We start from the raw sequence: 25,568 nt of genomic DNA, 5'->3' as shown, positions 1-25,568 counted from the left end.
TTGTATGAGGTGAACTGCAAAATACTATTTCTTTTGTTTATCATTTTTACAGTGCAAATATTTGTAAGAAAAAAATAATATAAAGTGAGCACTGTACACTTTGTATTCTGTGTTGTAATAGAAATCAATATATTTGAAAATGTAGAAAAACATCCAAAAATATTTAATACATTTCAATTGGGATTCTATTGTTTAACAGTGCGATTAATCGCAATTCATTTTTTTGAGTTAATCGTGTGAGTTAACTGCAATTAATTGACCCCCCTAGTGTTTTCCTATCCCAGGAGTGAAACATCAGGCGCAGTGTCCTCAGTTCTCTAAGGTGCATAATTCCATATTAGCTTCCCCCACTGAACATGGGTTATTGCACCTGGCACCACTATGGGTGGATCTGTGGGGTCCTACGTGACCTCTGTGCTTGGGGATAGCTTTGGTTGTGGGGCAATGCAGTTTCCCACGTCAGCGCTCTCCACTAGGGATGCTTTCCAGTAGGTTGCAGCCACCCAGCTCTGTGACTTTTCTCCCTCTGCAGACAAACCAGCTCTTTATCAGGAAGCAGGAGCAGCTGGCTGGAGGCCTGCAGGGCTTGGAACTTTCCTTTCAGCCAGGCTGAATGGGGGTCACCAGTTACCAGGTAACTACAGGGACACAGCTCTGGTTACTTAGCAACCCTGCCCTCATCACCTAACAACTACTTTTGATATTGGCTTCCTGTTGCCATGGGGAATAAGGGATCAGTAAACAGAATGACTGGAGTCCACCTCAGGCCTGAGACAATGCGAAGAAAGCTGAGAAAATAGGTATCACTTCAGTTTAGGTATTTGTAATTATTTACTATTTATACTGTGGCCGTCCCCGAAAATGTGTTAGGCTCTGTACAGACATTTATAGTCGACCCTAAAGCCCGGGTGTTGCTTTTCCTTTGCACTGTCTTTGTCGTGTCCTTCGGCCAACCCTGCTCACAGGGGAAGAATCTAAGGAGTCCAGCAAAACTTGCATGTCCTGGGGCTGACGTCTCTCTCTTTAGATCTTCAGGGAGCTTTTCTCCTAGGAGTCAGATGTTCATCACACAGCTGCCGGGGCAGTGCAGTGAGCTCCCTGCCAAGTGTTCCCTGGATGCAGCAAGATGCAAATTTCAGAGCTTCCCTCCTCCAAGTTCAGAGGGGTTAGAAGCCAGGATTTGAGTTCAGCCCTTTTTGGAGCTAGGGGTCCGCTGGGAGGTGGTTCAGAGGTGGATATGAACTTTCCCAAAGTTTGGGGGTGATCCAAACCAGAGTGTTGATTCCTGTGGACCTCTGGTATGTGGGTGATTGAGTCGTTTGAGAGTGAGATCTGCTCACAAGAGAGACTATGAATCCTGAACCAAAATAGTACATTTAATGGCTTAATTGTGTCCATTTTCACCATTGATTTTACTGATTTCAGAGTAAGAGGTTTTCCATTGACTTTAACCAAGTTCTTCCCCAGCTTTGCAGATTAAAACAGGCTCCCAAGCTGCCATTGTTCTGTCTCTTCTCCCCCTCCTGCTTCGGAAACTCAGGGATGTGATCTACATTCCCCTCTTGCCTCATTTGCAGTCACCTACCTTCAGCAGATCCCGAGCACACTGTTATTTCTAAAGTGCTGTAAGGGCCATGGCTCTTTACCGTTGACCGGATCAGGTGCCATACGAGACTGAAATCTCTACCCTCCAGCGTTTACCTGATTCCACCGCCTTTGCAGTGAGCATCTTTCAGCTGACTTCAGTGAGAGTCGGATCAGACCCTAATAAGCCCCAAGTGGATCCAGTACAGACCAATGCAAACAGAACAAAGCCAGGCTGGCTCCTGGACAGTGCAGCTGGGGCTATGGGCTCACATTAGCTAGGAAGCTGATCCCCGCATCCAGGGCAGCATAAGCAGGCACGAAGTGAGGAGTGGGCATAGGGCACAGAGGACGTAGTCAGGAGGGAAGCATGGGCGCAAGGCAGGTGTTAAGGTGTCTGTGGCTGAAGATGGGCACTGAAAAAACACCTCAAAGTAGGAGCCACTTCTGAGAATTTGATGCTGAGTGATAAGGCCACTGTTGTCCTGAGATTGCACATACACCCATCCCTGTGCCTTCACCAGGACTGCACAGGGGTAGCTGAGATCAGAGAGTGGAATGTTTAACCACCTGCCTGGTATGCCTGCAGCAAGCCCAAGACCATGTGTGTTTTGAAGGGATTTACTTAGGGGCTCATGGAACACCTAGCAAACGTTCATCGGGCCGTCTCCATTTGACAGGAGTGTGTGTTGTTCCCTTTGCTATGATACCGGCAACAAAACAGGGAAACAAACCATGCCTGATCTCTAGGGGATGAAGTGGACGTCCTGTACGCATCACGTTATCAGGACACACGGTCTGTCGGTCAGGATGGTTATAGAGCTGTTAGCAAATAAGTGCCACGTTTTTGCACTTGTCCGTTTCATTTTGTTCTCTCTTTGGCTTTGCTAGTTTACAGGAATGGCCCAAGTAATTGATTTGGTACCATGGCCTGAAGATGGCCATCCTGTCTACACGGCCCCAGGTGTGCTACTGCCCCTGGACCCTAGGAAGGTGATGCTGGCTGGAGTAAAGGACAGGCTTTTCCACCCAGACCTGCCAACCTTACGGCAAATGGACATGGACTCAGCAGGGAACAAACTCCCAGATGAACATTCCAGGACAACCACCGCGTGCACCAAAGGTAATACTACCACTGGGCTTTGATGTCCTCTGTTGGGAGGCAATACGGGCCTGGGGAGAGTGCACTGGATGGGGACTCCGGAGAATGGCTTTTATTGGTAGTTCTACCAATGAGTCGCTTCAGTTGGCCCATCTGTAAAATGGAGAAAATGATCCTCACCCCCCTTTGTAAAGCGCTTTGAGATCCGGGGCAGAGAAGCGCTATATAAAGTGCTAGGTATCGCTGTTTCCTGTGGCAGATAACACTATTTCTCAAGCTCTGACATTATCCTATAAAACAGCAGCCTGGTTTTCACAGGTGCTGAGTCCCTGCAACTCCTAGGGAAGTTAACATGAGCTGAAGTTGCTCAGCACTTCAGAAAATCAGGCCGCAAGGTCTCCGTCTACCTGCAGCCACTGGTAACCCAGAGCACTCTCGTAGCCTAGGTCACATGGAAACTGCGGTGAGGCACTAAGGTGACCTTCTGTAATGTCGTGCAGTGTCTGTGCATAACCCGAGGGACTCAGCAAAATACGCAGCCTGACCTTGACTGCTTTACTGATGCTTGTATGAAGTGCACTACTGGTGCACAGACAGACAATTCTACCAGCCTGTGTTCCAATTAAGCGTAGGCTGGTTTCAGTAATAAATCCCTCCCATCCCAGGGTAACTCCTCACTTGTGCGCATGCACTTGCAACGTGGCATAGCCCAGGGGTTCTTCTGTAATCTTTGCCCTGGCTCTGTAGAAAGATGGTCTAGATCAGGGGTCCCCAACCTTTTTAGGTCCAGGGACCGGTTTCGTTTGCCGGACCCTCCGCAGGCGTGCCTGCAGGAGGTCCAGCTGAGCCGCGGGACGAGCGCTCCCTCCGCAGTCGTGCCTGCGGGAGGTCCGCTGCTCTCGGGGCTCAGCTGGAGCTTCCGCAGGCACGCCTGCGGGAGGTCCACCGGCTCCAGTGGAGCTTCCGCAGGCGTGCCTGCGGAAGCTCCAGCTGAGCCCCAGGAGCAGCGGACCTCCCGCAGGCACGACTGCGGAGGGAGCGCTCGTCCCGCGGCTCAGCTGGACCTCCCGCAGGCACGCCTGCGGAAGCTCCACTGGGTCGGTTCGCGGCCCGGTTTCTAAGAGGCCGCGGACCGGGGGTTGGGGACCCCTGGTCTAGATAATCCTTAGTCCTGCCAGGAGGGCAGGGGACTGGACTAGATGACCTCTCGAGGGCCCTTCCAGTCCTATGATTCTATGGGCTCACCTGAGGTTTGCAGAGCTGGGCACCTCGTGGTCTCTAGGCTGATCCCTGAACCCACAGCCAGCAGCTTTTCAGTTCTTTTTGGAAGATGAGACCCCATGGCCGCTCCTCGGAGGCCAGGCCTGGATTCCTTCTTACAGGAACAGCTCCCCATTCACTATCTGCGGTTCAGTTAGCGACGAGAAAACCAGGTGTGTTTGTCTTAGAAAAATGGAGGGTGAAAAAAATCAAAGCAAGTAAAAGTTAAGCAGAATAAGACATGACTGTCTAGACGTCACAAAGTCTACCCAGCCCGGCCAAATCCCATAGTTAGTGTCTATTGATCAGTTCCTTTCAGCTCGGCAATGGCCTAGATTGCTCTTGCCAGCAGCAGGCTGGGTTCGGTCAGTTCCAATGCACGTCTCCCCTTAGCTAAGGTTTGTATCCTCTCTATGTAATAGATTCCAGCTCCTTTGTCTAAGGCCTGGTCTACACTGGGGGGGGGGGTCGACGTAAGGTACGCAACTTCAGCTACGGGAATAGCGTAGCTGAAGTCGACGTATCTTATTTCGACTCACCTCCCGTCCTCATGGCGCGGGATCGACGGCCGCGGCTCCCCCTGTCGACTCCGCTATCACCGCTCGCTCTGGTGGAGTTCCGGAGTCGACGGGGGCGTGTTCGGGGATCGATCTATCGCGTCTAGACGAGAAGCGATAGATTGATCCCCCATAGATCGATTGCTACCCGCCGATCCGGCGGGTAGTCTGGACATACCCTTAGGGTGTCAAAATCCCTCCGTGCAATGCCAACCCTCCAACCCAGCCCCCCAATTAGCACTGAGACATCGTTCATTAAGTTTGTGATCCCTGCTCCCGCAAACTGAGAGCAGTTCCTCCCCAGTTAGCAGCTGCGGGGTCGTTAGCATATCAAAGAGTTATTTTCATGCTCTCTAGGGGCTTGGGGAATACACAGTTAACAATAGTTTCAGAGTAGAACATAAGAACGGCTGTACCGGGTCAGACCAAAGGTCCATCCAGCCCAGTATCTGTCTACCGACAGTGGCCAATGCCAGGTGCCCCGGGGGAGTGAACCTAACAGGCAATGATCAAGTGATCTCTCTCCTGCCATCCAGCTCCACCCTCTGCCGAACAGAGGCTAGGGACACCCATTCTTACCCATCCTGGCTAATAGCCATTAACGGACTTAACCTCCATGAATTACACTATGAAGTAGCAGCCATGTTAGTCTGTATCTGCAAAAAGAACAGGAGTACTTGTGGCACCTTAGAAACTAACAAATTTATTTGAGCATAAGCTCTTGTGGGCTAAAACCCACTTCATCAGATGCACAGAATGGAACACACAGAAATGTCCTCCTAAAGGTGTTTTTTGGCTTCCTGGCAAGACAACTGTTCCCACTGTGACTGTGAGCAAACGTTCCTCTTTGAATAAGAACTGTTAGCATTTAAAAGGCCACCGCCTGGTCGACAGTGCCTTTGTTTTCCTGCCTGAAGGATTGGGGTAGCGTATTTCCTTTACCTTGTCTATACACAGAAGTTGATTTGAATCAGCTGAACTGAAATCAGTTTAAAAACTGATTTAGGGCTTGTCTATATGGGGAAATTTACCAGCATAATTATACAAAGCACTATAAAGAGGTTAAGCTAAACTGGAAAAAGACACCTTCTGGAATAAGAGTGTGGCTTGCTTCACTCAGATAATCAGCGCCTGAGTTAGCCTAGTCTGGGTATGAACAGTCACATTACAAAGCCTTACTGCGTCCTCACTGGGGCTGAACTCACCTGTGTGCGTCAAAGACTCCTCAGGGCACATCCCATGGGTCTTTGTGCTGCAGAGCGCTGAACCGCTCTGAGAGTCTTTCCCAGTGAATTTGTGGAAGAACTTAGAACCATAGACGATCAGGGTTGGAAGGGACCTCAGGAGGTCATCTCGTCCCACCCCCTGCTCAAAGCAGGACCAATTCCCAACTAAATCATCCCAGCCAGACAACTTGTCTGTTTAACTGGGCACAGGAGGGGATTGTGGGAAGGCACTGGACAATGCTCAGCACTCGAGGGGATTAGCCTGCATCCTCGCTGCACCCATCCACACTAACATACCCATTCTTGTTACCATCGCTGGACGAGCACCCACGGGGGGCAGGCTTCCAAGGCAGTCTAGCATACTGAGGGCCTCCGCGGCCCCGTCTGTGCTGAAGTCTCAACACAGTTCCTGCTAAGCTGGTTTTTAACACTATTATTTATTTGTAGTATTTCAGAAGAGTCTAGAGGCCCCAACAAACATCAGGGCCCAGTTTTGCTAGGTTCTGTGCAAACACATAGTGAGACACACGCCCTGGTTCAAAGACAGATGCAGTGTGGGAGGGGAAACTGAGGCAAGGAACAGGGATATGACTTGCCCAAGATCACCCAACAGGTCAATGGCCAAGCCAGGCAGGAACCAAGGTCTCTTGACTTCTAGCCTGGTGTCGTACCCACTAGACAACACTGCCCCAGCGTGGTTTTAATCAGCAGAGGTGGAGCCAAACTGTTTGAAAGCCATTTTCTAAAGCCCCATTCAGACTGTTCCATTGCAGGACCCCAGGGGTCGCCCTTGGGATCTAGGATCACTTCTAGTTTCCAAAAAATGTTCTCAAATACTTTGGCCCTGTGCCTGTACTGGCTGGCCAAGCTGTGTCTGGGGCCAGTTCGAACGCAGTTTTCAAACAGGCTCCAAAGCCCAGGGCTTTGTCTTGGACACGCTCCTGGGCCAGACAGGTGGGCTGGGCCAAGCCTGCTCTCCACTCTTTGGAAGTGACCAAGAAGGCCACGGTTCTCATTTCTCTCCCTTCTGTTTCCTGCAGAGGATTTTGCCAACGCATCCTTCACGCTGGTGGGAGTCCCCAACAGGCGCCTCCCGTCCCTGGTGAGTCACTGCAGCCAAATGAAGCGGCGTTAGGAGGGACACTTACACGTCTGTTGACTTTCGGTCTAAGTCCTGGCCTTCGTATAACCCACTTGTGCCTTCCCCGCCCTGTAAGCTCAAGCCTGAATATCATCCAGATCCACCTCTGCGTAAGCGCTGAGGGACCTTCAGACATGAGCCAGCATCAGCCGTTTGCTCGGCCCTGTGCAAACAAATAAAGAGCTACAGTCCCTGTTCCAAGGCACGTACAATCCAGAACAGGTGCAGACAAACCAGCTCATGTCTACACTAGGATAATGTTCTGGAATTTGGCAATCGGTTTCCACCAGCTTGTCCTCCAACTGGGGATGAAAAGAACATGGCTGCTAGTAGACAGAGACAAATCAGTTTCAATACCAGCTACAGAAACATGCCAAACACCTTCTTCCAACCAGGGCAGAGCATCCCGTCTGGCACGGGTGTCAAACCGATTGGTCCATTTGTTTTCAGCCCTGGTTGAAGGAAGATGTGGGGAGGGGACCTATGGCTGACATCTGTTGCCCTTGTCTATACTGGACTATTCAATTTTCCCACCATTGCTACCATCAACACAGTTCTAGCAGCAGGAGCCTGAGTGTAGACAGGGCACCTGCATCCTTTGGTATCTTAATGTTGGACAGGACCTGGGCAGGATTAGATGACAGGTAGTTAAAACACCAGCAGAGGCTACTGAAAAAGAAAAATAGTCCAACTCTAGGAGAATGGTTCAAAAAAATATGGGAGGTGGTTATTATGGAAAAAATAATGCATCAATGACATACTGTGCTGGGGTGTGCTCCTGTGACAGGATGTATAAACCCCTCACGGGACAGCAAAGGGTTAAAGAGCAGTTCTGGGCTCGGGAGCTCCCTTGCAGAGCATGCGCCCATTGGGGAGCCGGCCGGTTCAGTTGGGGTAGGGAGGAGTTGCTCTGAGAGTGCTGCAGGAGGCTGTAGCCGGATCGGGAGAAGGAACGGCGGTGAGCGGCAGTCCTTGCGGGCCGGAGCCGGGTAGGCAGCTCGTGAGATAGCACTTATGGGGACGAACAGCAGCATGCTGTAGGAAAGAGGGGGCTAGGAAGTGACCCAGGGAGGCTGACCTGACATGCCCCAGGGTGGAAGATGCTGGATGGGCTTTACAGGGCCCTGAGTTAGAACCCAGAAGAGGAGGGAGGCCTCGGTTCCCCTACCCCTCCACTGCAGCCACTGGGCGGTGGACCATGGACCCGGACCTGTTCTCAGCTCCCCACACTGGCCCTGAGAGAGTTGAATTAGGCCAGGTGGGTCCAACCAGCCAATTAAACTGCAAAGCAAGGAGATTTAGGCTGTGTGGAGAGTGCCAATTAGAGGGAAGCTCACCTGTGAGGGGACAGGCAAGGCTTCTATAAAGCCAGGAGTCTGGTAACAGTGAAGGCTGCAGAGAGGAGGCCTGAAGTCTGTCTCCAGGAGGTAGGTAGGGGGAACAGGAACACCTGAGCAAGAGGTTACCTAGCAGCCTTAAGAGAGGGGGTCTGACTAGGAAGACTTCACTGGAGAATGAAAAGCTTGGGGAAGAATGGTAGGGCATAGTCCAGGGAAAAGAGCGCTAAAGAAGATGTAGCCATAACCCTTAACTACGTTCTGTAGGGCTCTGGGCTGGAACCCCGAGTAGAGGGTAAGCCTGAGTCCCCCTACCTCCACTGCAGAGTGCTAGGGGCGGGGAATAGGAAGACTGCTGGAGTGACACAGGGCAGCGGGTGTGAGGCCTGCCTGATGCTGCTTGTGGAGAGAGACTTTGAAAGACTCCCCCTGGAAGGGGGATCACAGAGGGACCTGGCAGGAGAGCTGAGCCACGAAGCCCCATTGCAACTCTGTGAGCAAAAGAAGAGCTGCCAAGGTGGAGGAAGAGAAAGGGGGTGCTGAACCAGGTGGAGCTGATCCTCAGAACTGCCAGAAGGAGGCGCCACCCAGCAGTGAGCAAAGTGCCCTGTGAGACATACCCAGCAAAACAGAAGATAAATAGATACTCAGATATTTTACCAGCATTTATTCAATACTCAGAGTACACTCACTTGCCCAAAAAACAGCACATCTGTCCAATTTTTTTGAATAGTCACATTTGACAGACATGCCTGGTCTGTTAAATGTGTGTAATCAGAGATTTCAATCAATAAAAATCACACACAAAAAACCCACAAACAGCAGATGTTCCCCACTAGGATGCCGATGTGGCTTGCACCACAGGAGGCTGAACTGCTGGTGGTAGCAGTGGGAATTTTTAAGGGGAAAAATATATCCAAGCCCTAATTCTCGTTTGTACTAAGGCCACTTCCAGCTCTCTAGCAGCTTAAAGGGTTTTTCTGCTTGTTTAAGAGCCCTTTGCACCATCTTAGCATAAAAGAGACTCAGGGCTGTAATGTAGACACATTCTTGAACAACTGGTGGTGAATATCTCCTTGTGACAAGGACATCAGCTGCCACGTGGGGCAGGACTCACTGCTGAAAGGCTTTGGGGAAGGACTGTGTTGATAAGAAGGGATTTAAGCGAGGAGAGGGGGAGAAGGAACAGTGGGATTGGGAGTGGCAGGAGAAGAAAAGGTATAATCGAAATTGTAAATACAGTTATTTCCTTATGATAGATTTGGCCCAGATTTCTCGGGTCTGTGGGTCTTGTTCTCTCTTCGGGCACTGGGGGGCAGCTTGAGCTCAGTTTTGCTGCATGGCTCTCTCTGCCAAGGCTTAGCTTTCTCAGAAGCTAGTTACCTGTGAAGAGCAAACAGAGATAAAGAGGGACTCATTTCTAAGCTCACCCTACGCCCCACTTCCCATCAGAGTTGGATCCATCTGGCTTTTATGCCAAGCTCTGTTAAGCTTCAGTCTTTCCTGTTTCAGAACAGGAGCCAGTAGCTTGCAGTTACTTTTCAGCTCATGCTCTGACTAGTGAATTCCGTTGCCTCTGCATTTTTTATTACCATGTGCCATATCTGTGGGGCCTAGAGATTAAGGCAGCAGGGCGGTTTCTGCAGGTACTGTTATGAGGATTTTAGAAACCAAAGTAAGCTCAGAGAGCAGCCATTCATAAAAAACGTTAGAGAGGTAAGCAATGGTGGTTTTGCGGTGGAAGACGGTAAGGATCCTGGATGGCACCATAAAAAGCTGTTTGCACTGAGTGAATTCACAGAGAACGCAGCCACTCATTTCAGATGCTCAAACCCCAGTTTAGCCTGAGAAATGGGATCATTTTCAGGGCGGGTAATGTGATGCCAATACCACAGCTGACAGTCCTTGGCACAAAGGGGCTTCTCATTGCGTATTTATTGGCCTATTCAAAGGCACTATGCTGTGTACTTTTAGTAACGAATGCAGATCCCAACATTTTCTTTGTGTAAAGGCCGTGTGCGATGGAGTGGGCCGAGCACAGGAGCCAGGAACCTCCGATGTCTAATCCTGGCTTTGACGCTGACTGGCTTTGAGCATGTCACGTCACTGCTCCTCAGTTGTTCCTATTTGTAAAATGGGAATAATACCGTACTTGCCCTGTCTCACAGAGCTATTATGGAGATCGATGTTATTTGACAGTTCTGTAGCACTTTCTATCACAGGCTCTCAAAGCGCATTGTAGACACGGATGAGCTGATCTTCATAAACCCTATAAGGCAGGTATCTATTAGCAGCTCCATAGACTACACAGCAGTCCCCCAGACAGGGCCGGTGCAACCATTTAGGCAACCTAGGTGGTCGCCTAGGGCGCTGGCATTTGGGGGGTCGGCATTTTCTTCGGCAGCGACCGTGGCGGCCGGATCTTCGGCCACCCCACTCGCCGCTGGCATTTAGGTGAAGGGAGCTGGGACAGGGGAGCGCGGGGAGGGCCGCCTGCAGCAAGTAAGGGGGGGGTGGCACACAGGTGAACTCCCTGCCCCAGCTCACCCCTGTCCCACCTCCTCCCCGAGCACGCCGTGGCTGTTTCACTTCTCCCACCTCCGAAGCTTGCGGTGCCAATCAGCTTAGGCGCCGCAAGCCTGGGAGGCGGGAGAAGTGAAGCGGCCACGGCGTGCTCGGGATGCCCGTGCGCGGAGCAGGGGTGAGCTGGGGCCGGGGGGGTGCCTCAGGGCGGAGGGTGGGGAGCTGCCGCAAGGGGGGGCGCCTCAGGGCGGGGGCGGGCACAAAGTGGAAGTTTCGCCTAGGGAACGAAACATCCTTGCACCGGCCCTGCCTCCCGATGGTGGGACTGAAGCCCAGCGAGGTTAGTGAGACATGGCTGTAGGGTCACCAGGGAGTCGCTAGCAGATCTGCCGGCTCCCTGTTCTCTCCCTTGGCCCAGATCCTCAGAGCAGCTGCCCAGCTCCCACTGAAATCCTTTAAGGATCTGGGCCCTTAAGTGCAAGATTGTTCTCCCCCCATTAATCAGTTAAGGTTGACGAGGCTTTGCCGAGTCTATAGCATTACACATATTTGCTGCATAAAAATAAGCCAACTAGCCAAGACTCTGGAGCCAGGCCCGTGCCAGGTGGATGTGGATCAGTCTGACTATAGGCGCCGACTTCTGCTCCCGCTGGTGGGTGCTCGACCCCCCTCTGCCCCTGGCCCCACCTCCACTCCACCCCTGCCCTGCCTCTTCCCACCCCTGCTCTGGCCCCACTCCATCCCTTCCCCAAGTCCCCACCCTGCCTCTTCCCCCCGAGCGTGCTGTGTCCCCGCTCCTCCCCCTCCCTTCCTCCCTCCCAGAGCGCCACCAAACAGCTGTTTGGCAGCAGGCAGAAGTGCTGAGAGGGATGGGGAGCAGCAGGAACGTGGCGCACTCAAGGGAGGAGGCAGGAAAGGGGCAGGGGGGAGCTTGGCTGCCAGTGGGTGCGGAGGACCCGCTAATTTTTCCCCATGGGCGCTCCAGCCCCGGAGCACCCACGCAGTCAGCGCCTAAGAGTCTGACTGTAAAAGGATACCAGATGGCGCCGGATTTTCTACTTGCTGGCTGCAGATTAGGGGAGGGGACTAACCTCTATTGTTGTATTGGCCTGCAGGACAACAGCATGGATGGGATGCAAAGGGTTCAAAATGGCTGCTTGCCCTGCACCCCACCCCTCCCTGCTGAGCACCCAGCTGGGAGCCTGGAGTAACCTCCCTCTCGTGCTTTGCTACTCAGGGGATGACCGAGCTGGGCCAGTCGCTCACTGCAAGGTACCGAGCAGGGAAGATGGCTCCACTCACTCCCAGCACTAACCACGAGGAATGCCCAAGCTACACGCGGGCTATGGACGACTGGTCACAATTCGTCTCCTCGGCTGGAGAATTCAAGCTACCCAGCGTGAATAAGAAAGGTACAGCCAGGCACCCGGTAGGGGCAAAGCCTCCCTTTGAAGGAAGGGAAAAGCCAGCGTCATTTCATCTCTTAGATAGGCAGCTCTGCGGCCCCCCTGCCTGCCTGTTTGGGAGACAAGCTCAGATGCTGCCCACTCCTTTTGAGGTCCCTATTGAGGTTTAAATGACTGGCGGCTCTTCCAACGAGCAAGGTGAAGCCAGGCCAACGCTTCACTGATAAAATTACAGCTGTGATATTGACCAACACGACACCATGGGAGCTCCGAGGTATTGTATGTGCCACTGCCGTCTGGCTCTGCCAGGGGGTTGTAAGGGTGGCATTTCCACGTGTGCACATGCTGCGTCAGAACCAACCCATATGCACAAGAAACTGTCCTCTCTTTTTGGAATAGCCGTGCTGTCAGATCAGGGCTACAGAGCCAGCTGGAGATATAGATGAGCCGGATGCAGAAATCCATTCCCCCTACCTGAATGACTTGCTAATACCCAGAGCCCCGTAGAGAATGTGATTGTGCAGAGTTTTATTTTTAGTTGCCACGTCTGTGGTATTCTAGATTCTTACCTTTCATAGTAAAAATATTAAGTCTCTAATCCTGGTGGCGGCAAAGAAAGCTTTCTGGGCGTGGAATGAATGTAACCAATGCAGTGACTGAGCTTGCTCAGAAAGGTGCAAAAGCTCCCATTTGTCTCCATGGACTGTTAGCTCAGGAACTGAGTGATGACAAGTCAACACCAGTTTGCTGATCACTTTCACAGAACGTGCTTCCTCCAAACCAACCCCAGCAGAAGCTCCAGATGTAGTACAGAAATTGGCAGCAAACTGGGCAGGGCAGATTTGAAGGCAGGATAAAATAAAATGAAATTAATATCTAAATATATTAGACAAGGGTACCCAGATGCTCTGGTGATGGGCACCACAGCAGTACCGGGCTGGCTGGGGCAGTGAAGGGGAAAGGACAGGAGGGGCCGTTGCTTTACTATTTAATTTTACACGGACACTGGCGAGTAGCTCTCTTGGCAGCACAAAGACCATCAGTTCGGACATACTGACTGAAGCTCCCTCCACCTTCCTCCCTCCTCCCTCAGTGCACACAGAGGGGCAGAAATATGTTAGACTCTTGCTGCCAACCTTGGAGGACAGGAGTCTAGAGCGCAGGTGGGATATTCACAATGAGGAAGTCACTCTTTTCGCATTCCCCTTGGTTGCCATGCTGTGTTCTCCCAGGATGCTGTGCTGCCTGGGTATTGTGTAGGGCTGTCAATTAAAGCCATAATTAAAATATTAGCATGTGACAGGGCTGGGGGCACTAGTGATAATACCATGTGCACCGTTCTCTCTCCCCCCAGTGCTCGGGTTCAGCTGTTATGCTGTTAGGCACTTAAAGCCAGACGTGTCTCAGACGTGGAGGGTAAGTCTCCCTGCTACTGAATCATGGTGCAGCTGCCGCCTGCTGGGAACCCTGGGGATCACACGGTGCCTGGGGGAAAGTGGAATTTATATTATTTAACCTCCTCAAGACAGGCATTTTGCATCAGCCCATGGGATATCAGCCACGACCGCCCCGTCCTTTCCGTACTGCTCACTCGGCTGGAGGCCCCAGCTAGAGGGGAGGGGATTCTAGGAGCTGCCAGTATGGAGAAATTGAGACCCACTGGGTTAGTGGAACACTGCCATGGGCAGGAGGTCAGGCTAGATGATCACACTGGTCCCTGCTGGCCTTAAAGTCCGAGTCTAATTCACTTCCGGAGCTGGTGGGCTGATGCTGGGGAAGGCTCTTAATGTAGCTTCATAAACAGGGGAGGACGAAAGGGCCTTTCCTTCATAGCCTACCAGACTCCTACCCCCCTCCCTCCCCCGAGAGGGGGCTCAGATTTCTCTTTTACCAGCTAGGACTCGAGTTCATAGCCCACGCTGGGTTTTACCACTGCAGGGAATTCCACTTCACCATCCCCCACCCCACAGGCTGCCCTGGGATCCACTACTCCAGCTCCCCCAGCCTGACTCTCCCCACGGGCACAGTTACAGTGTGTGCACACCGGGGGGCTGCATGTATACAAGTCAGGCCCCTTGGGAGATTTGGGTCCAGAGATGTAGGGAAACGCTGTCTGGCAGTTAGAATGGGGAAGGGGAGGTCAGGAGAAGGAAAGGAGCAGGCAGCTGCCAACTGGCAGGAGTATCTTTATAGTACCAACACCGGCTCACCCATAGCAGCAGCTGTAACAGCCCCGGGCTGCCTAACTCAGGAACTGAACAGGAAGCAGCTCAGAAGTTCTACGTTTCCTTCACAGTAATAAACCCCCACCACTCCCAGACTGGACCTTCTAGCCTGAAAGCTTCTAGCCTGCCCTACTGCACATTCCCTCGCCACTAAAATGCAGCCACCTCTGGGGTGGAACACGGCAACCCTTCTGCACCTGCCACAAGGTTTTTTGCTCGTTTCAAGATGGGGAGGTCTAACAAGACGTTAGATTTTACATCTCATTTGAGCAACTGTGACCCTGGGCACCAGAGGCAGACAGACCTTGCAGTCCCTTCTGACCCTATGATTCTGTGATTGGCTCAGGCCTGACTGAGACAAGAGCGCCACCTATTGAAACATATGCACCACTGCCTACATCAGCAGGATTTGCCATGATTATGTCCCATCCAAGGTGTGACCTGTTCTAGCACTTCTTAGTTCCAGGTCTCACCGCGTTTTGGAAGGAGGTCTTCCCCGGTCACAGAAAAGGTTTCTAGGTACCTTTATTCTTGGGAAATATAGTTTTGGTTCCTTCTCTCTTGAGACTAATGCAACCTGCCAATATAAATCAGATGCAACTCGACTGAAATCAACAGAATGACACTGGGGTAAAACAGGTGGGAGAGGAGAATCAGGCTAGGGGCCTAGATTCTACATTGGGCACCCAGCGAGTCCTCCAGGGGCTGCTATGGAAACCAACAGGAAACTGGACATCCACACGTAGTGGGCAGGAGAGGCTGGACTCTAGAGCCGTGGTGCCCAAACCTTTCCTCTCACCCCCCGCCACCTTACCAGTAATGGAACATGTCTGTGCCACCCAGGGCCGGGAGTGGAGTCACGGCCAGAGGCCAAGCCCAGGGCAGCGTGATGTTCCTGCCCCACCCTCCCGTGGGGGCTGGCTTGGGCCCCGCCCTGCTCCTCAGATGTTCCTCTGTGCCCCCCTAGGGGGGCAGGCCCCACAGTTTGGGGACCACTGCTGTGGTGGCTGGACAGGTGGCAGCAAAGGGGTGCAGATGGGGGGGGTGCTACCTGGCTAGAGTGGCCATCTCTGACCACCCTCCCTGCTCTGCACTGTCCCTCCAGTACTGCCTCAATCAGAACCCCAGCCTGGACAGATATGGACAGAAGCCCCTCCCTTACAACAGCACGTGAGTAGCCCCAGGCTCCCCAACCCAGGCCACCCCGGTAACCCCTGTGCCTTTCTGTGACTCACCCCGTCTTCTGATCCTTTGCAGCAATATCTTCAGGAGCTTTGGGTCATCTTACAGGTAAACAGCAGAGATGCTTCTGAATTCAGCAAGTGGGCCAAGACCAGTAGTAAAGGGGGGAAGATTCGGGGGGACACGAGGGTGGGGAGTGCCTGGAGGGAGGCAATGTGCTATCTCACCCTAGGGAAGTTGGCTGGAGGGAAGGAGGAGAGTAATTTGCATACAGCCCCTTATCAGCCGCCCTCTGCCAGATATTCCCTGAGGGCCTGATGGTAAACTCCATACTCGCCCTGGGGGACTACGCAGCTGAATAACTGCTCGCCCCTGGAAGGAAGGGTTCAGAGTCTGGCTCAGAAGCCAGCACCATCACCGGCCTCAGCTGGGGAGGAGACAAATGCCCCATGCACCCCAGTTCTGATTTGCAAGTGCTAATTGGATTCTGCGTGCGCACACACAATCAGGGGACCAGCTCTCCTACTTTGGCTTGCTGATGGATGGGATAGTCCTAACCCAGCCGGCCTTTGGCCTAGCCTAAATTTGGACAACACAATGCTACTGTGCAACTCTGCCATCACACTGGACTGCTGGCAAAAACCCTGTCCCCATCATGAGCGTGTGCAGAAAGCAGGGAAAGCAGTTAGTGAATCATGCATCCCCCGCCGCCTGGCAGGTTAAGCCTGTAAGAAGCACACGCGCATACCATGGCTGTAAAGACTTTACAAACAGCATTGTGGCTACTGAAGCAGAGTATATTAATACCACACTGTGACTTTACAGCACAACACTCAGGGACTTTAAAAGTTGTGGTCCTTACACCAAGTGCAATTCCTCCTCCTTGGCAATCACTAGTATTCTGCTTTAATGTCCAGGACTGCTGTAACTCAGGGGTTCTCAAACTTTTGCACTGGTGACCCCTTTCACACAGCAAGCCTCTGAGTGCGACCCCCCTTATCAATTAAAAACACTTTTTAATGTATTTAACACCATTATAAATGCTGGAGGCAAAGGGGGGGTTGGGATGGAGGCTGACAGCTCACGACCCCCCCATGTAATAGCCTTGCAACCCCCTGAGGGGCCCCGACCCCTAGTTTAAGAACCCCTGCTGTAACTAAACCAGCACGTGGGCGTATGGAAGTGTAGCTTGTTGTGACTGCAGTCACAGGTTATATGGTTTGGGTTTTTTCCATTTGCAGAGTCTTGCATTTCACTTCTCTGCCCCTACATGCTATTAACCTAGCACGGGCTTTCCTGAGGGATTTTTTTTTAATTGAAATAAATCCATTTCAGGTTACATGCTTTGTAATAAATCAGATGCCAATTCCAGATAACGCCAGTTAGGTGTATGTGCTCAAACACTGATCCCCTGGCAACATGAAGTAATTTGCATGTGTATATACGGAGCATCTACTTGTGTGCGCATGCAAGCAAGCCATTCGCATCACCACACGGGTTTGTACAAGCTCCTGCAGTGCTAGGTGAGAGAGAGGGGGCCTGGTACCCTAGGACAAGACAACAGTTGCCTGACTAGTCGGTTCCAAATATTAGAGGCAGGGGCATGTTTACTCTGCACTTCCGAGGAAGCGAATAGCTGTGCCATAAGCTGGATCCCTGAGAAGAATCGGGAGGAGAGCTGAGGTAGAAGAGACAGAGAAGAGATGGGGACAGGGCCACTCAGAGCCCTGGCCTGGCAGCGGTCAGGGTCTTCGGCAGCATTTCGGCGGCGAGGGGCCCTTCAGTCGCTTTGAGCACAGGTAGCTCAAAGAGACAATGCTGGACACTGAGGCAACCCTCGCCTGGTGTCCTGGCTGTTGGAGATGCTCAGTGTCCCTGTTCTCTTTCCCCCCACCCATCTAACCTGCTGGCATTTACTTCCTCTCATTCACTGGGACAAGGCTCAGCTCTCCCGCACCCAGCCCCACCTCCATGCCTTCGGTGGCATTTTGGTGGCGGGGGCCCCTCAGTGCCGCCGAAGACACTGAGCGACTGAAGGTCCCCGTCGCCGAAATGCTGCTGAAGACCCAGACCTCTGGGTGAGTACAAGTGCCGCAGCTCCCCCGCTTTACCCCAGCCCCCTGAATGCTCTGGGCGGCCCTGGACAGGGCGGGGCCCTGGAGTGGCTAGAGAATGGGTGGGACGCGGGGAAGGAGAGAAGGATTCTCTTAGGAACAGACAAGGGGGAACGGAAGTGCTCCGTGGAAGGAAGAAGGGCAAAGGCCTAGTAACAGGGCTTAGAGGGAAGGGGGGAGATCACCCAGTGAAGGCAGTTGAAGCCATTTGTTGTGCTTCATCAAATGCTGTGTCTGTTTTCCTTCCCAGCCGCTCTCACTACCTCCAGCCCTGGCGCTAGCCGGCAGGAAACAGGAACGGGTGTGGAGCCAGAGGTGAACCTACTTGGCCTGTGACAGCCAGCTCCAGCGGCCGAGGCGCACAGGAGCCAAGGGCAGCCCTGGGGAAGGGCAGGAGATACACATTGGTTGCACTTCCTAGCAAATAAAAACCGCCCTTAAAATGTCTAAATATAACAGAGAGGTTGAGGGAGGGGCCTCCCGACCTTTCTCCCCCCACCCTGCCATTCAGCCTGAGCTGTGAGGAAGCCAGGAAGGGAAAGTTGGTGTGAGCTGGAAAGAAAGATGTTTGCTGGATGTTTTCAGGGATGCACCAGTCAATTATACACAGAAGCACCAAAAGGCCCCAGTCAAGGATCAAGGCACCACTGCGCTAGGTGCTGCACATATATCAAAGATACAGACTCTTCTCCTTCCCCGCCATGCACAGGTAGCTCAAAGAGACAATGCTGGACACTGAGGCAACCCTCACCTGGTGTCCTGGCTGTTGGAGATGCTCATAGTGTCCCTGTTCCCTCTTTCCCCCCACCCATCTAACCTGCTAGAATTTACTTCCTCTCATTCACTGGGATAAGGCTCATCTCTCCCGCACCCAGCCCCACCTCCAGAGCACTCCATGCCAGGGCGCTCTCCCTCCTAGCAAATACCCTGTCTGCCCAGAGTGCCAGAACTTCCCAGCCCAGCTCTGTGCCTGCTTGCTAGCTTCACGCCGAGCGCAGGACAGGCAGAGCAGATTGAGTAACAGTTGGAAGGTGCCTTTCAAATGGGCACAGGCCTAGACGGGACCAGTGGAGCTCTTTGTACTTGGGTGTGGCAGCCTCTCTGTGACTCCCTTCCCACCTGCGAACTAGGGATGGACAGTCACACGGCCCTGCCCCTCGGGACTGTCCTGGGGACAAAGACATGAATTGTGCAGTGCTCAGATGCTCGTGATGGGAGTGAGACGCATACCCTAGGCAGGCAGACAAACAGGGTGTAACAAAGCAAGTTACTGGAGAGCCAGGAGAAGCAGCACTGGAATGGGACCCCGCTGAGCGGACACAGTCTTCTGGTGCCCAGGCCAGAAATGCATGGCCCTGTTATCAGCTGGAGAGAAAAGGGCCATTGCATTAAGCTTTACACTGACCCCTTGCTGAAGTGACATTCCTGGCCTATAATGCTACCCGGAGACGGGTGCTAAGGGAAGACAAGGAGCTGCATTATGCCAGCAAGAAATAGCCACAGTGTGTTTGATACTGAACCATGAGGCAAAAATAGATTCCTTCGACGCTGCAGCGTCTGATTGCTGTTGGCTAACGTATTCTGGCAGCAGGGCCGGCTCCAGGCACCAGCTAAAGAAGCAGGTGCTTGGGGTGGCCAATACCAAGGGGCGGCCCTCCGGCCACTATAGGCACGTCCGGGTCTTCAGCAGCCAGTCCCTCAGTCCCTCTCGGAGCACAGGACCCACCGTTGCATTGCCACCAAAGAGTGGAGCGGCGCGACTGCGCTGCTGCGGCTTTTGGGGTGGGGGGGGGGCTCGCTTGGGGCAGCAGAAACCCTGGAGCCAGTCCTGTCTGGCAGCTCTGCTTTGTTTGAAATTGTAACAAAGGGCAGCCGCCACCATACAGCGACCAAGGGCATCAGCAGCGACTGAACACCGGAACTTCAGCCCCTGCCACCGGAGCTACTTTGACCAGAGTTGGAGCTGTTTGAGGGGCGAGGGCGAGACATCCTAACTAAGCCAGCACATTTCAGAATCACCTCACAGTAGAAGGGGCCTAAATGAAAAATAATTTGAAAGGCTTTGAGTCAAAGCATCTTAGTCTATAGTTTGGCTTGGAGAAGAGTGGACGCAGCCACAGGGAGGTAATGCCAGGGGTATATTCATTCTTAAAAACTTACACCAGAAAAAGCCTGTATTAAGAAAGTGGATAAGGAATCACAAGCCAAATGGCTCACTAAGAAAGACCAATAGTGGCAGACGGGAGCCTAGTGGTGTGCAGTGTCCCATACTCCCAGGAACTAGACCGGCACCTCTATGAAATGGGTTTAGAGTGAATGTGGTTTATTCCTTCTGCTGCCATATTCGTGGCCTGCACATTGATTAAAAACCAGGGCCATGCAGCTCCCTGGGCGTGGTACAGATTTTCGGGACGGTGGCACAGTCCAGGGGATGGGAGTACTGGCCTGGGAATCGAAAGACCAGGCTTCTTCTCCCAGCCCTACCAATGACCTGGTCAAGTCACTTCACCCCTCCCTGCTCCTGCTTCCTCTCCCTCCCTTTGTCTTGTCCATTAGACTGAAATCTCCTCAGGACAGGGAGTGTTTCCTACCCTGCATGCACAGCCCCTAGCCCCAGGCTCAGCTGGAACCTCGAGGTTCCTGTAATAATGTGTGTGAAATAGGGTGAAGCATCTACAGCCAAGGACAGGCATGGGAAAAATATCACTAAAGAAACCACACCAGCAGGATGCTGTATTAGCTTTTAATAGGGTAATTGTACTATAGTGATGCAGTCCTAACCCAGCAACCACAGCCACAGCCCTCCAGCCAGGGCATACAGCAGCAAGGCTCGCAGGGCGGGAGGAAACTATAAAAACGATGCACCTAGTTGCTCAGTCACAAGACAAGTAACAGCTTTGGGGCAAGTTGGTGCCTGCAGTGTAGTTATGCTCTGGGCCGTTCATGTTCTGCCTACCCTCAAACACAAGGACAAGTGCCAAAATCTTACCTGAAAGCTACAAATGCTTTTTTGGGACAACTAACAAGCCATTCAATGTACGTTAAGCCTGTGCAATTATTGGTTTTGAGGAAGGATGAAGACAGACTGTCAAATGAAGGTTATCCCTGCTCTGTTTCAGGGTCTTTCAAGTGGAAAACATCACACGTTTATAGAGAGCACAATTCTGTCTCCCGGGCGTGGAGCACTAGGATTTACCTGCAGAGGTAGGGGCGTCTCAGCGAGAGACTGGAGGGCAGAGTCAGGCCCAGAAAGAGCAGCCAGACACCCCAGCTGGCTCGTTGCTTGGACGATCTCGTAGTACTTTCTTGTTCATCGATGAGACCCAAGAGCGGCAGGGAGGCTTCTGTTACCTGCCATCTCGCATCCCGGGACAACTTCGGTGAACAAGGCACTGCCAGGGGTATTTAACAAAATGGAAAAATGATGTGAAGAGGCGAATACGTATCTCTGTGTGGCAGGCCCCTCCAAGCAGGGTTAGAAGGGGCTTTTGGTACAGAAATCAGCGTTCACCAGTTCTGGTGTGCAGTTAAAACCTACAGCAGAACTGTGTGTTGTTCAGTCCATTCACATTGCTGTACAGGCCATGTCCATTGCCTGCAAGGACCCTATATCCCGGAGAGCTTTATGGGGCACTAATATACTGACTACCACCAGCTTTGACTCCACAGGAAGTTTCAGCTGACACTGCTCACGCCGCAGCGTGTTTCGGCGAGCACAGTAGTCTTGTGCTAGGGCCCGTTCAGAGTAGACAGGTTACGTTACTGGAGAGCAGGGCTTTAAGGGAGGATAAGAGGGAGGTGCAGTGCTCTTCCCAGTCCATCCATGGAAGGTGGATGAAGCAGGTCAGGGAGGATGATCAAAAGGCAATTTGCAAATAGCAGGACATATCTGTTTCAAAGACAATTAGGAGGCTGAATCAAATACCGTATTTCACTTTGCAGCGGGCTAGGAGTAACAGCACAGAACATTACCAGCTCCTGTCAGTAAACACCGACTCCCTGAAACGGAGAGAAGCCTCCATGATCTTTGACACAGGCCCAATTAAAGGGATCGCACAGAAAGGTGGAAACTAAAGACACAATCCTAGAAATAAAACAGCCCTTCAGTACTTTCAAAGCAGCATGAAGCCTTTCAGTTGAGTGGATTTCAACCACTTGTATGGGTAGCCTTCCCCCCCGGTCCTTAGCTGATTGCGTCTAGCAAAGCCCTGCATCACAGTAGGATGGTAATAATGCCTATAGATTAAATAGCCTCTGTGGCTACTCACATTCCCACCTGTGTGGCATGCTGGTTTAAAGTTAGACTGAGAATGACTACAGGAGAGGACAGAGCCAGTGAAAAGATTAGGAGTGCTTACCTTACAGAGCAGACAACACGGAGCAAACATGAGCAATATACAAAACATTGACTGGTCTGGACACTGCTACTCACCCTCTCAAACATTTTAGATGGGGAAAGCGAGGCCGCAAGGTGAAGTGCCCAAGGTCACTCAGCTAATCAGTGTTAGAACCAAGAACAGAGCTCTGGTCTCTGGATTTGTGGAATGGGAAAAGCAGTAGCCCTTAAACAACTCAAAGCAGCACTGAACAATGCAAATACCATCACAGGCAACACAAGCTGGCAGGAGAATTCCAGAGTAGCACCATTAAGTTACTACGGGTGGTCTTTTTTTTGGTGTGGGAGACACAGAATAGGTTTTTCCAATCACAGAACAGCCTTTTTCAAAAAAACTGTCACTGTTGGGGATATTCTCTCTTTTCTAAACACCTTTCCATGACATCCTTATTCATTTCTCAAAGATGTTTTCTAAATTACTGAAACTCCTCACTGACCAAACCCCAGCTTGCAGTAACAAAACACAGTTTTTGGTAAACGACAAATGGCTATTGCAGTTTCAAAAGCTATTGCAAAATTTAAAGAAAGGGGGGGGGCTCCAACTTTGATCTCTGTGAAACAGGAACCACTTCAACATTTTGGGCAGCTGTCATTTTCCCACTGTTTGGCCAGCTCTACTTATTACTCCAGTTAGGATTTAACTAGCTCTTAACCCTCTGATTTATGCACATTTCTTGGTTTTATCGCTATTTAATGAATTCCAAGTCAAAAGACACTTACTGTGCAAAGCTGCTAGTGTTTGGGGTGGGGGGTGAACCTACCCCAAAGACACAAAATATTATCTGATGCTCTAGAACAAAGTTCAAACCGTTCCATATTTTAAAACCCTAAAAACACAATTTAACTCCCCCGCCCCATATCTGGCTTGGAAATAACCTTACAAAGAATAAGGGAGCCAGGCAGTGGTGAAGGGCTGTCCCCACTTACCTCAATAATTGGACACAAGGCTTGAGAAACGTGACACAGACATTTTAATGGCATGTGGTCAGAACCATGCTTCTCTCTCTCCTCCAAGAGCCAGGACCCCAGCAGCACAGAACCACTCATTCAATACTGACCCAGAGGGGAAGACAGCCACCTAGCTGAATTGCCAGCACCACCTTCCTGAACAATCTAGGCCAGGGGTTCTCGCAACAAAATTTTTGGTGGCCCCAGAGTGCAGCCACCAACTCTTGCTGGTGGCCACTAACAATTTTTCCTAAAATGATTAACTTTAGGAAAAACAAGTAAGCATGCACATATACACGCCCATATCACTGTAATTTATTTATGTAGGGTTTTTTTGCAGACTCAATAAAAATAACATACAGTTGTCCCTATTCTTTACAGGACCTAAACAAAATCGAATCACAAATAAGGTGCTTTGCGTGTTTTGCTTCTTTGGGTTGATTTTTTGAAGACTTGCTAGCTAGTAAGTCTGCTCTTGTGAAAAGTGATGTTTGTTAATATCACTTTTCACAGCAAACTTACTCATCCCCGGCAAGCTGGAGGACAAATTTAAACCCTGGCTGGGGAGATGGGTATGGATGCAGGAGGGCATGGGGTGATGGAGGACTGGATGGGGAGGTGGAGGCGGCAGCGAGGGTCAGGGCGATGCAGGGAGGGGTGTGTGTCCAGGGCTGGAGATTGGAATCCTGCTGCATGGATGGGGGCTGGCGGAGGCAGCGGGAGCCAGGGGCGATGGGGGTGAGCCCAGGGCCGGAGCCCGAAGCCCTGCGACTGGGGGACAGAGCCTGCCACCCACCACCCCAGGGTGGAAGCCCAAAGCGCAAGCCCCACCGCCCCCAGGAAAGTGGAGAACTCTCACTGGTTGCCTGCTCCTACAGTGTTTGTGGTTCCAGAAGGGTGCAGGGACCAACCCCAGCTGGTGACCCTGGGGGAGGGGCTGCTGCTCTGCCCTCCTACCGCCCCACAATCACCGCCCAGGAGGCTGTGGCCACAAGAAAAGCCCATGGTGGCCGCATTTGAGAAACGCTGATCTAGGCCTCAATGCAAAGCGTTCCCAGCCATGTATATGATGCTGCCCTGCCCAGGTTAGGGGGTCACAGTCTCAGGCAACTGTCACGTCTACAATTAGAAATCTCCCTTGACAATAAAGGATCTAAGCAGGCAATAGCTCCAACCTCTAGGATACAGAATTGGAAGATTTTCCCTGCCCCTCAAAACCAGGAAAATGTAACGTGCTGTCCCCATAGTACAGTGTTACGGGCTGTTTCTAGCGAGCAAAGAATTTCATTCACTGATGCAAGTGCTTCTTAACGCAGAGCTGGGTTCTGTTTCCAGCTTTGCCCCTGGGTGATCTTAGGCAAACCGGTTTCCCCTCTGTGTGCCTCCTTCCCCGCCACCTGTAAAATGGAGATACTACTTACCCCTCTTTTGTCATAGCGCTTTGAGATCTCTGGGGGACAAGGGCTGTATATTTATAAGCAGGACTATTTAGAAGGGAGACATGTTTTGAAGGTGCTACTGCTGCAGGATGGGATCACAAGGGAGACACCTAAAAATGAGGAGGAAAACAGACTACATCTGATGTCAAGAGATCCCTCATTCCTGATCAGGGTCTCACCTTTACAGAGTTACGTAGCTCTGCCATCTCAACCCCCCAGACATTAATCGTGTGCTGGTGGACTGGATGTTCTCTCCCAGTTTTAGATCTCAAGGGGGATAGGGAGGAAGTGGGGCCAAAACAGGCCAAACTATCTTCCTCTTCGCGTTTCTCCATTATCTGGCCAAAATAACAAAACCCGCATGATGGAGTGAGTGGAGGGGAGAATAACTTCGTGCACTTGAGAATTTCTATGCCTGGTTTCTGCCCAATTCACTTCCAAACCACAGAGTTATTACAATGCCATGAATAGATGAGCGTTGAGCAAGAAGCAGGGCTCCTTTTGATGCTGTGGGAGCCTTCCGTGGAATCGGGATCCATGGAGCAGGAATCGATCCATTTCACCAATTAAACCATTGCTAAATGTACTGGATAGACCAAGGGTAGGCAACCTATGGCACGGGTGCCGAAGGCGGCACGCGAGCTGATTTTCAGTGGCACTCACACTGCCCGGGTCCTGGCCACCGGTCCGGAGGGCTCTGCATTTTAATTTAATTTTAAATGAAGCTTCTTAAACATTTTAAAAACCTTATTTACTTTACATACAACAATAGTTTAGTTCTATATTATAGACTTATAGAAAGAGACCTAAAAATGTTAAAATGTATCACTGGCATGTGAAACCTTCCTTACATTAGAGTGAAGAAATGAAGATTCGGCACAGCACTTCTGAAAGGTTGCCGATCCCTGGGATAGACAGAGCACCTGTAGCTGTCACTGCTAACCTCGTGGCAGTGGAAGCCTTTGGCCATAACCTTCCATCCAGGGAAAGCCAGCAGATAAGAGAAACGTGCTCCCATTTCTAGCAGGAGTGGAGCACATCACAACTTCTTCCTCTTTTTAGTTTTAACAGCTTGAATCCTGAACGTTTTCCCATTTCGTGACCTTCAGTATCAGCAGCACAAGCTAT

General features: G+C 51.6%; 1 protein-coding gene across 2 annotated transcripts; it reads left to right on the top strand.

The window, feature by feature from the left end:
- Positions 1-678: 678 nt before the first annotated feature.
- On the top strand, positions 679-18,169 carry LOC123349413 (testis, prostate and placenta expressed). 2 transcript variants are annotated; one of them, XM_044987455.1, is made up of 8 exons: positions 679-817; positions 2,476-2,707; positions 6,770-6,831; positions 11,968-12,142; positions 13,491-13,552; positions 15,467-15,531; positions 15,619-15,651; positions 17,908-18,161. In XM_044987455.1, the coding sequence occupies exons 2-8, from the start codon at positions 2,485-2,487 to the stop codon at positions 17,936-17,938; spliced, it is 651 nt and encodes a 216-aa protein (XP_044843390.1). In that variant the 5' UTR covers positions 679-817; positions 2,476-2,484; the 3' UTR covers positions 17,939-18,161. The 2 variants fall into 2 exon arrangements, with proteins under 2 accessions (XP_044843390.1, XP_044843391.1); XM_044987456.1 differs by having other exon boundaries at positions 721-800; positions 17,908-18,169.
- Positions 18,170-25,568: the final 7,399 nt, after the last annotated feature.

This window comes from Mauremys mutica, chromosome 14 (assembly GCF_020497125.1).
Source record: "Mauremys mutica isolate MM-2020 ecotype Southern chromosome 14, ASM2049712v1, whole genome shotgun sequence".
Lineage (NCBI taxonomy): Eukaryota > Metazoa > Chordata > Testudines > Geoemydidae > Mauremys > Mauremys mutica.
This window is presented reverse-complemented; position numbering and strand designations above follow the sequence as displayed.

What these genes read in the sequence shown, in the direction of transcription:
- LOC123349413 (XM_044987456.1), top strand. Translation starts at nt 2,485, where the DNA reads ATGGCCCAAGTAATTGATTTGGTACCATGGCCTGAAGATGGCCATCCT. An exon ending in ACGTGTCTCAGACGTGGAGG is followed by an intron (nt 13,553 to 15,466) that starts GTAAGTCTCCCT and finishes CTGTCCCTCCAG; the next exon opens with TACTGCCTCAATCAGAACCC. An exon ending in CCCCTCCCTTACAACAGCAC is followed by an intron (nt 15,532 to 15,618) that starts GTGAGTAGCCCC and finishes GATCCTTTGCAG; the next exon opens with CAATATCTTCAGGAGCTTTG.